At 36.9% G+C, this 11,523-nt stretch overlaps 1 protein-coding gene across 1 annotated transcript; it reads left to right on the forward strand.

Moving 5' to 3' along the window:
* The first annotated feature begins 1,396 nt into the window (after nt 1-1,396).
* On the forward strand, nt 1,397-8,493 carry LOC149285745 (protein disulfide-isomerase A2-like). The gene is made up of 11 exons (XM_089494831.1): nt 1,397-1,607; nt 3,344-3,550; nt 4,098-4,231; nt 4,477-4,614; nt 5,218-5,331; nt 5,513-5,638; nt 5,806-6,000; nt 6,246-6,366; nt 6,962-7,143; nt 8,236-8,322; nt 8,422-8,493. The coding sequence occupies exons 1-11, from the start codon at nt 1,397-1,399 to the stop codon at nt 8,491-8,493; spliced, it is 1,587 nt and encodes a 528-aa protein (XP_089350957.1).
* The last annotated feature ends 3,030 nt before the right edge of the window (nt 8,494-11,523 follow it).

Genomic DNA, 11,523 nt, shown 5'->3' on the forward strand with positions numbered 1-11,523 from the left:
CATCAAAGGGTTAAATTATCATTTCTTTTGAGAGCGTATTATTAATTATACAAAATAATAATAAAAAATGAAAAAAAAAAAGACTCCATGGCTTGTAAGACCATTGATCCTCGGTTTGGGTAACCGCGACATTTAGCCGATAAGAAGTTGCATCGATGCATGAAAATATTAATTTTCTGTTTTCAGGATCCTTGGGGGGGGGGGTTGGGGATGGGATTTCCATTTTGGTCTGATAGTGAAAAAATATCTGTAATTTGAGTCAATAAACATTTTCTTTGATCTATCTGAACTGTCCACAGGCTATTTATTTGTTTATTTAACTTTTTTTTATATATATGTATTTTTTATTTTGTTATAAGATATATATATATTTTTTTAAATGATATATTTATTTAGAATGGGTTTTTCACTCCCAATCGTGGTTTTCTGGGACGTTGAGAAGTAAAATACAATATATATATATATATATATATATATATATATATATAATATACATAAAAAAAAGTTTTTAATCATAGTACGGTTTCTTGAGTTAATTATCTTACTGGAAGGCATCAATTCTATCTTTTCTTCTTTTCTCGGCCGGTCCATATAATAAATATTATGTTCATGCGCTATTGAAAGAGGCATTAACCAGACCCCCGGAGGTGAGACGCAACGGCGGAGACAAAAAAAAAATGGAATTTATCAACGTGATGCTATGCAGAAAATGTCAACACGGTGGAAAGTCCTTTAATTACATAAAAAAAAAAAAATCTACAATAACATTCCTAATACCAGTGAATAAGATCACATTAAAGGTTTAAATCCATGGTTTTATTTCCCTACTAATGTTTAAAAAATAAAATAATTTTGCGGCAGATTTTAAAAAATTTGTAAAAAAAAAAAAAAGCATAAAAAAAAATAAAAAAATGACATTAATTAATTTATTAAATTTTTCCTTTTCATTTTATACTTTGCATGGATAATGTAATTATTATTATTATTATTATTTTATTATCTTTTATTTATACGCAGCGCTGTATCGGATGGAATCCCCGATATACTCACATTTATTACTAGAACTACACGTTTATCCGACACGTAGCGGCGATTGTACATTTTATTGACGTTGACGGAGTTTATGAAAAGTTGCTTTAGGTCTTTACTCTTTCAAAGGGTTAAATGTGTTTCTATGTAACATGTAATAAGCGCGGGTCACCCTTGAGGATCTGGAAGGACACGGCTCGAGATATGATAGGCTGGAGTAAATATTTAAACTAGGTTTGATATTCGGCTCGGAAACCAGTAGCAAAGCTACACGAATCCCGGGTGACGGAGCGTCACGGCCGCCGAGACTTTATCTGCTCCCCCCGTGTTATTCCTCCGTCTTCGTGCCGCCTGCCTCCGTTCCGCCATGAGATGGTCTACGCTTCTTCTGCTCTGCCTGCTCTCGGCTCTCCGCGCCGGGGCAGAAGACCAGGACGTCGAGAAAGACCCGACGTCCGCCGAGGACGCCAGCGCGGAAAAGTCTGATGATATCCTCGAGGAAGACAACGTCTTGGTGCTGAACAAGAGGAATTTCGACAAAGCCCTTCAAGAATACCCCTTCCTGCTGGTGGAGTTTTGTAAGTATGGATCCACCTATATATATAAATATATAAATATATACATCGCCTTCATCCAACTTTGGTGGATCTCCTCATAGTTGAAAAAGTACATTAATGGTGGAGGATGATGGGAATTATAGTTTCAGAAAAAAAATCCTTGGTGTTCCTCGGCTCCACGGCACAAGAAGCCGGTCCACGTGTGTGAAATATTTTAACGATTTATTCTTACCAGAGACAGCGCCTGGTATTCCAGCTGCCACGGATTATAATTCCTCTAAACTCTCCGTCTATAATGACCATTCCATAAACAATCAAACCATTTCATTATTTATCCCATTGTACCGCGCTACGGAATTTGATGGCGCTATAGAAAACAATAAATAATAATAATAATTGTTTTCATTGTCAAAGAACAAATACTCTTACTATATTAGATTCCATTTTTTTGTGTTAGAATTCAGTAGATTCATAAATGTATTAATGTAGTGAATGAGCCAATATAACTGGTGGCGTCGGATGACAGCCGCGTGCAGTAAATCCCCGTGGAAGAGGAGGGGGCGTGTCTACTGAATACAAAATGGCTCCCTCCGTGCAAATGCTCAAAAAAAAAGTTAAATAAAGAAAGACAGGATTTTACTCCTGTGACTTTAGACGGAAGTGGAGCGCCGGCAGATCGGCCCCATTTGGCCCCCGTCTAGTCTCCCGTTTCTCCTGCTGTAAAGACTCAATCCTTAATCAGTCGTTGGTCTCGTCTTAGATTCAGGAGCCGTATGCCTATCCCATGCATGTTTAATACCCTCACCGTATTACCCTCTACCACCTCTGCTGGGAGGCTGTTCCACTTATCTACCACCCTCTCAGTAAAGTAATATATTGAAAAATTACAGACCTTTTTCATACAGTCCTCCCATGACACCGCCCATTTTTCAATTTCCCAATGAAAAAATGTATTTATTGCATGTTAATTAGGCATAGAAATATTTATAAAAAGGGAATTCAGCAAAACATCAAGAAAACATAAGTTATTATAAATATTATTTTTTAATATATCTTTGCTATTTTTTCTTTAACATGCCACGGGACGGAATAATTTTGACTGTTTGAATAATAAAATTGTTTTAAGAATTTTGAAATTTAAATTTTGATATATCAAATGTTTGCCTTTTGGAATGAAATTAAAAATCCCTTTATTAGGAAATTTGTAAAAAAATAAATAAATTATATATATATATATATATATATATATATAAATCTTAATTATTACTATAATAAAATATAAAATAATTAAGAGTTCTGGCCGGTCAGTAGGAGCCACCTGGTTGTTTCCGTGGGAAGAAGCATCTGGTCGCGTTAGATAATATAACCACAGAGGCTGAGCGCGGCCTTCAGCCTCCAGCTGCCTCCCTCCCATCATAAACAATTTATTTACTGCCCGCCTAAGGGAAACCCAGGGAAACAGCCCAATATTAACGAATAAATGAAAATCAAATGAAAAAATACATTTAATAAAAATTGAATACATCGGCAAAAGATTTTTTTTTTTTTAAATGGCAATTTAGAAAGTTGCTTTTTTAAGGCTATTTGTGTTTTTTTGGTGATAAAATGAATTGGAAACACATTTTCTATGTTACATTTGTAACATTGTAACACGTTGGTTTTTCGGCAGACAGTTATTAGACAGCCAGAGGTTTGGGAAGTCTATACATGCTGCCCAGTGGGGCCAACCTGATAAAATCACCGATCTCTTTCTCCAGATGCCCCATGGTGCGGCCACTGCCAAGAACTTTCCCCCAAATACTCCAAGGCTGCGGAAATCCTGAAAAATCAAACAGCAGAGGCCAGGCTGGCAAAGGTGGACGCGACGGAGGAAAATGACCTGAGCACCGAATTCAACGTCAACGGATACCCCACAATCAAATTTTTTAAGGGAGGAAACAGGACGGGGCACATTGACTATGGTGGTAAGAATGGGACTTCTAAATATTCATAAAAAAACACTCAAACGCAGTAAAACCTGCTTTTATCTCATTTTCTTCCAATAAACTCCCTTTATCTGCAGACCTGGAGCCGCCGTTGCTGTCAGTCATGTGATATTTTGGGTGATTTTCCCGGCTCAAACACCGCACTGAGCTGATGCTTTATGGCGATGCTAATGAAGTCCGTTCCTCCATAGACTTTCATTAGTCAGAGAGTCTGACTGAGCGATTAAGACCGAGTCGTTCTATTATTCCCCACAGGCAGTATGATAAGGAGTCGGGGGGTTTAGTAGATCGGGGATCAGATAACAGAGCGGGAACTCAAACAAACGGCTGATATGCAGCTGCCTGAAAACATTTATATTATGGGGGCAAAAACTACCAATAAAATAATGATGGGAGATCAGTTTAATGACAGGGATCACATTGTTGGGATGTTATTTCAATTATGTTTCATCAGCACAGTGCATGTGAACGAACGTTTCGGGTGATACAGAGTATCTCTAATCTACGTTGATTGTTTTATTCCCAGGAAGGAGGGACGTGGAAGGTTTTGTGAAGTGGATGCTGAGGAGGCTCAGTCCTTTGGCCCCCGTTCTCGATGATGTGGCCAGCGCAGAGAAGTTTGCCACCTCCGGCAACTCCCCTGTCATCGCTTTCTTCAGGGTGAGATACATTATATCCTCCCCTCTCATAAATGAGATATCAGATGAGTTGGGTCTAAATCCAATTCCTTTGGCAGACAGAAAGTACAGGGAGGGATTTGGGTCTCAAATTTGGGGATTCCTAATTACTCTGGCGAGAAAACTGTCCGGCTTTACCCCGAAACGCAGGAACAGAAAGGAACGCGTTGTTCTTGATCATAAATTCCAGAATAGCTGTTTTATTTCCTTTAATTTGTTATTTTACAGGACCCTGCCGATGGGGATCTCAAGCTGTTTAATGAAGTTGTCGAGAACGCAGAGGAATTTAACTTTGCTGTCGCGCACAAAGAAGAAATATTCCAAAAATTCGGGGTTAAGGACGACACGGTCATCTTTTTCAAAAATGTAAAGAAAAACAGAAATTCACATTTTTTTTCTCTCCAAAGTTATATGGTGACTGACTGTCCCCCATCTGGTGCTCATCTCCTGCTTTTTCACCTGCTCACTGCTGCCAGTCACTTATTTGATTTTTTTATTTTTTTTTAAACACAATTTTTTAGGTTTTACTGTTTGCGTGAAACTCCTATTTAGGAGAATTAATTTAAAAAAAAATTGGAAACCAAAATAATAATAATAATAATATAATTAATAATAATACAATAAATAATAATAATAAATCAGTTTGTCTTAGTCCATCAGTTCTAGTTTAATCGCTCCCCCTGAATATATGTTTTGTAAGAAGCGCTGCGTAAATTCTTGATGTTATATTGATAAAAATATTATTATTAATAATAATAATTAAAAAATACAGTAATAAAACAATACTATCTATTAATTTAAGAAAATAAATATTTCTAGCCGTTAGATAAATGAAATATTCTGTATTCAGCTTCACTTAACCCAAATAATGTTTTTTTTGACACAATTGTTTTAATATGACTTGTAATCGATATCCCGGCGTCGCGTTGATATTATCATTTATTATTTATGGGGGTTTTGTTTATTTAGTCTGAAGAAAAATACGAGTATAGTTTTGAGGAAGATGTTGGGCTGGACAAAGACGAGCTCACCCGATTCCTTAATGTGAACAGTTTGGATCTGGTGACCGAATACAGCGAAGAGGTGAGTCTGGGGTTCTGATAAATGATGTCATTCATGATCAATGGGCATTAAACACGACATATTTTCGGACACATTGTATATCATGATAAAGTAACTGTATTTAACCGGCAGAAATATATCTACATCTACACAGATAACATAGACTTTATCACATGAAATTATGTATTTATTTGCCGTGCAGACGTCTGAAAAGATTTTTGGGGCTAAAGTTGAAAACCACCTACTGCTGTTCATCAATAAGAGCGAGGAATACCATCTGGAACTGCTAGAAAACTTCCGAAAAGCAGCTGCCGAATTTAAAGGAAAGGTACGATCTATATATATATGAATATATAACATCATATACTCCACTTACTAGCAAGAACATAGTAAATTCTCTCACTGTATTAACCTCTACCACTTCTGCTGGGAGACTGTTCCACATATCCACCGCCTCTCAACGTATTTATTTACAACAAACTTTGCTGTTTCCAGGTCCTGTTTGTTGTAATTAATTCCAATGGTCCACATGCTGGTGTCCTCGAGTACTTTGGGCTGAAAACCACCGATATCCCCACTATTCGATTTATCAACATTGAGTTGGTGAAGAAGTTCTCATTTGGGGACGAGAAGATCACAACGGAGGCGGTTAGACTTTTTTGTCAGGGTGTCCTCGATGGCAAAATAAAGGTAGGGGGGACTCTTTTACGTGGCCTTTTTTTAACTATTTTTATTGTTTAAGAAATACAAAGTCATTAATGGGACATTTTCTATAATTGAGTAAATATTCTGACATTTTCTGTAGATTTTAAAAAGTTTAAGATATATTTAAATAGTCTCTCTCTCTCTCTCTCTCTATATATATATATAATTTATATTATAGATTCATTTATATATTTATTTATTTATTTATTTATTTTTGCAATATTTTGTAGCAAAATCTCATGAGCGAGGAAATTCCCGAAGACTGGGACAAGAATCCAGTTAAGGTTCTTGTTGGAAAGAACTTTGAGGAAGTGGCTTACGACGAAACAAAGAATGTGTTCGTAGAATTTTGTAAGTGTATAAAATGGCGAATGAGAGCTTTTTGCCTGGAATTCATTACATTTTGGGTTTTACTATATTTAAGGTGGGGAAGAGGAATGAATGAGTGTTGGAAAGTTGATCTACATTTTCCTTGCGTATTAATATTGTTTTGGAATAGTTTTTTAGAATTTATATGAATCAGTTTTTTTCCCCCAAAGTGTAATATTAATACTAAACATAAATGTTTCAGTCTTGCATATTTACTAAGCAAACACTAGGTGGCGCTCCAATGCAATTATTTTTATTACAGATTTTAAAAATGCAGAGATTGGCTCTAGAATTCCGGGGGCCCAACTTTAACGCCAGTAATAAAAATAATAACTAATACGATGAGGAAAGCAGTATTTCTGTTCACTCATTTGGAGTTAGCATTACACTGATACAACTTTATGAGAAATCTGGATTAAATGTAGGGTCTTTCCTTTTCATGCTCCAAGGGACCCCTGGGGGCCCCTAAACAGTTCCTTATTCTGTTCATATGGCAGCATCGCCCCTGTAGGTGGGGAATCGGTATTTAGTGTAAACCGCTTCGATATCTCTTACTGTGTTTGTCGTCTGGTGTCAGACGCCCCTTGGTGCACGCATTGTAAGGAGTTGGAGCCAACATGGGAGAAACTCGGCGAAAAGTACAAAGATCACGAAAACGTCATCATCGCGAAAATAGACGCCACAGCAAACGAAATCGACGGACTGAGAGTGAGGGGGTATCCAAATCTGAGGTTCTTTCCTGCCGGCTCGGGGCGAAAGGTAAGAAAATATCAGAAATAAGCTTAACGTGCAGGTGAGGAGCGCATCCCTTATCCGTGCGCGTGCACTCAGAGGACTAAGTCGCAGGGAGTCCGTGTGCCATGATGCCCCAGCACCCATTAAGGCCCTGGGGGGGGCGTGTGAGAATGAAATGCGTAATAGGCACGGAACTTACTGATCCTAAAAGACAGCGGAGATGAGACGTTCCAGGGTGCACCGGATCCTTCCAGGGCCACCAGTGCTTCCCAAGGGCCCCTTCTGCTTCCCAGTGGTCTGGAAGTCACCCAAGCAGTGGTGTATTTACCTTTGGCGCTGCCCAGACCAAGGTCCCTGGCTACCCCCTCCGTGGCTCCCATCTTCACTACAGGGCACCGGGATATGATGTCATGTCTTAAAGACACACAGCACCCGTTAATACAGTCTATGGAGACTGTTCCGATCTGCCCCCGGGTCATGCAGCAGGGGAACTGCCGCCTTAGGTGTAGTTGGCCTAGACCAAGAATACGTCACTGCGCCCAATAGCCTTAAACTTTGCAATTAGTGACATTCCACCCAAAAACGACACAATGAGAATTTATTGTACAAAATCCACAACCTTTGCACATCGACATCAGCAAAAGGGGTAGGATTAACATGCCAATCAGGACTCGAAAACAACAGACCAATTGGGGAAGGCGGGGCTTTAATACAGTAACCAATGAGAAAACAGAAGATCCTGTACTGGTAAATACATTATTTTAATGGAATTTCCACATCCAAATAAAATATAAAACATAAATGCATAAGAAACTCAATTTAGGTTTCCTCTTCTCCGCATGATTATTTCTCCCCATTGAGCTCCACAAAGTTAATTTTTAAGCTAAAATTCCAAAAAAATTACTCACAAAAAAGTTTATTATATTATAGGGAGTTTCCTTTAATGAATTTGGTTATTCTAAAAGCTGAGAGTTTCCCTTTGAGTCCACAAATTTAACTATTTTTGGAAAATATAGAAAAATATTAAAAACGCGTACATTTACATTTATATAGCTACAATCAGTTAAAAATACTTTTATAATTGGGTTTAAATACCTTTATTTTTTACATACGCAGAATATCGAATACACAAAAGAAAGGACAGTTGAGCTGTTTTCTGCCTTTATCGACAGCGGCGGCGTTTTACCCGAAGATGAGAAAAAGGTGAATATTTTAGGCCATCAAATTTAAGAAATATAATGTAAAATGTTATATTGTTTATAACGGATTTGAAATATTTTTGGATTTCTAATAATTCCACAGGATTCCCAGAGCGATAACTCAGCAGAAAGTAAAGAGGACGACAGCCAAGAGAAATCCAAGGACGAACTGTAACAGAGAATCGCGAACATCGGCAAGCGAGACGACGAGGCAGGAAATAGTTTACTTATTTAATGCGGAGGGGAAATAATAGCGAGAAAAGAAAAAAGCTATACATTGTTACAAATATATATATTTTTTTGTTTATCTCTTTTAAGTATAAACAATAAAAAGAACAATATTGTCCATAAGCGTCAAGATTTGTCTTTTCTTCCCAGAATTGTTCATAAAACAAAAAAATCTAATTACCCCAACTAAAGCGGTAACGCATATATCTGGGGGGGCTCCATTTTTAGTACCCCGGCTCTGACCATGGAGGCGACTGGGGGGGCATATGGCGACCCATCACTCCAAAGAGGACCTCGACTGCAAAAGGAAAAGAAAGATTTCTTACCGACGAAAACAACCCCATAAACTTCTCGATGTTATGGATTCTTCCATAAATGAGATTTTTGGTTTTTGGCCCCAAGCGGGACCCTTAGGCCGAGGTCCAGCTTTTTAAAAGGATGTATTCCCAGTTCACGCTACGATCGCGTCATAAGTATCACTTTATTTGTTGAGTTATAATTATCACCGATGTGAAGTCTTTACACAAGACTGGACAAAATGTGGTATTTTTTTGGAATATTGGCATTAACCCTACGTAACCCAAATACCGCTGTCTAAAGGGAATAAAATCCGAGGCATAGCGGCTGTGAACCCAGCAGGGGCAACGTTTCAGTAAAGAAGGTTAGACGACAGTCCTTTATGTTCTGTTTCCTTAAAGGGAAAGGTTAATACTTATTTTATTACTATTAGGGGCAAATTTACAACAATTACCCCACCAACTCTTAGTGGATAAAGTAGGCATGCGGCTAGAGGGTCGTGTTTTCTATACCACAAGACGAAAAACCTTAAAGGCAGCCCCACATCTTTACCCTCCACCGCGAGAAATATTTTTTATTGGGTCCCTACGGCTGCCTAAACCCAATGAAGCAGGAACAGGAAGAAAAAAAAGACAACAGAGAATGCGTACAAGAGTTTATTATTTCATTAATCTCCAAGTACCTTAAAAAAAAAAAAAATACAAGACAGCATTTTGTGGCATAATGATCAGTGACAGACGCTCTCAGATTGGCTGCTGTGCTTTTCAATTTTTTTTTCATTTTTTTTTTTTTTTTTATTTAAGAAAATGTACATATTTACAAACAAAAAGAACCCTTTACAAAATATGTGAAACTGGGGAGAAAAAATTGGTTTCCCTGGATAAAATCAAATTGTTACAATCCAAAGTTCTACATTTAAAAGGCACTCTGTGATGTACGCCCATAGGCGTCAGACTCCAAACAGAGAATCCCCCCCCTCCCCCGTTTTTTTTCCGGAATAACAGAGCACAAAAGTACCAGAAATCATTTGAAAATATCTTCAAAAGACTATTTTTACTTTGGCTTGAATTTGTGTTTCTTGTTGAATATTACAAAGCAACTGAAACATGCTGGAGATGGCGTTACATACAGTATCCGCTTTAACCATTCCGGATTCCGTTTTCGGACGGAAAATTACAAGCCGGGTGTGTGTGTGGAACTTTATACAATATTAAGAAGAAAAAAAAACCATGCATTTTTAAATGTTTTCGAACCAAAGCTCCTCCAAATTATATAGTCTGATGTATGGGATCCAAGCCCATCTATAAACTGCATAAGCCATTAAAGGACATCCCCTGTAAGCATACATATTATATATATATATATATATATATATATAGAGAGAGAGAGAGAGAGAGAGAGAGAGAGAGAGAGAGAGAGCGAGAGAGAGAGATTTTTTTTTAAAGGGCAGAAAATATACAATTCAAAATTACATGAACCAAAATAGAAAAAAGGTACAAGTGAGCCATTAAAACCACGGAAGTGATATAATACTTAAAAATACAGCTGTGTTGCACAAAAAAAATAAAAAAAAAATGATGTATAAATATAAACAAAACAAACAAAAAAAAAAAACAGGAAAAAAACCCCCCTGGGCAATATATACATTACCAATTGAAATGTAATTATTCTTTCCTCCTCCTGAAAATAAAGCAGCAATAGCACTTCGGATACAAACTAGATTTTGCCGATTGGCTACCAAGAACATTCCCAATATCTGGATAAATCTCGTCAGCGTATTTTTTTTTTTTTTCCTTTTTCTTTCTTCAAACATAATAACGAAATCTATGAAATAGCAGTGGCAAGTTTACAGTTAACATGCAATATATATTATTTAATATATTAGAAAACATAATATACAGAAACTCTAATGAAGCAATTCAGACTCACACGTGGCATTTGTTTGATTTCATAAAAAAAAAGTTAAACATTTAAAATATTTATAATTTCTCGAAAGCAGCTATTTACTGAATGGATGACTATAAAGGAATTTATTTCTACCGTTCAATATTTAGCTGAAGAATTTAAAAATAAAACATTGTACAGCTTTTTTTTTTATTAAACCAATGATATTTGTCTAAAATTGGATTTCAAAATTAAGCTGGTGAAGCAATGGGCCATCCAGAATCTCTCAAGAATATAGTTTTTGGTTATTACGTATGACTCAATTTTACTTACAGGAAAAAAAGCTATAAAAAAATGGGGCAATGTGTTTTTAACCCCTTAAGGACAATGGGCGGTCCCTAAACCCATTGAAAACAATGCATTTTGAGCCCGTACATGTACGGGCTTTATCATTAAGGGGTTAATGTGTTTTTTTAATTCCGATTGGTACACAGATTTATGGATATTTTAGAGGAAAGACTCCAATCATTTGGAGGGCAGCATTTTTGTTCTTTGAAGAATCACCATTTGGTCTTCTGATGCAAGCAGCACCAGAAATATCTGATCCCCTGAACCAATGTTTTATGTAAAATGCAGAAAAATAAATACATTAAAAAAAAACCTACTTTCTTTGGGTTGCAAGACTATTGATTCCAAAACACATCTCTCCTAAGGCTCTTTTCCCCAAATAATTAAAATAAAGCACTGTTTTGTTTTTTTCATTTAGTTCCTATTAAAATTACTTTTGCAGTCATGT

This window comes from Sceloporus occidentalis, unplaced genomic scaffold (genome assembly GCF_023333645.1).
Source record: "Sceloporus occidentalis isolate IW3139 unplaced genomic scaffold, rSceOcc1.0.p SCAF_76, whole genome shotgun sequence".
NCBI lineage: Eukaryota > Metazoa > Chordata > Lepidosauria > Squamata > Phrynosomatidae > Sceloporus > Sceloporus occidentalis.

Excerpts from the sequence above, each read along its gene's own strand:
- LOC149285745 (XM_089494831.1), top strand. The coding sequence starts at position 1,397 with ATGAGATGGTCTACGCTTCTTCTGCTCTGCCTGCTCTCGGCTCTCCGC. Across the intron at positions 1,608-3,343 it reads CTTCCTGCTGGTGGAGTTTT|ATGCCCCATGGTGCGGCCAC; the intron begins GTAAGTATGGAT and ends CTCTTTCTCCAG. Across the intron at positions 5,639-5,805 it reads CTGCCGAATTTAAAGGAAAG|GTCCTGTTTGTTGTAATTAA; the intron begins GTACGATCTATA and ends TGCTGTTTCCAG.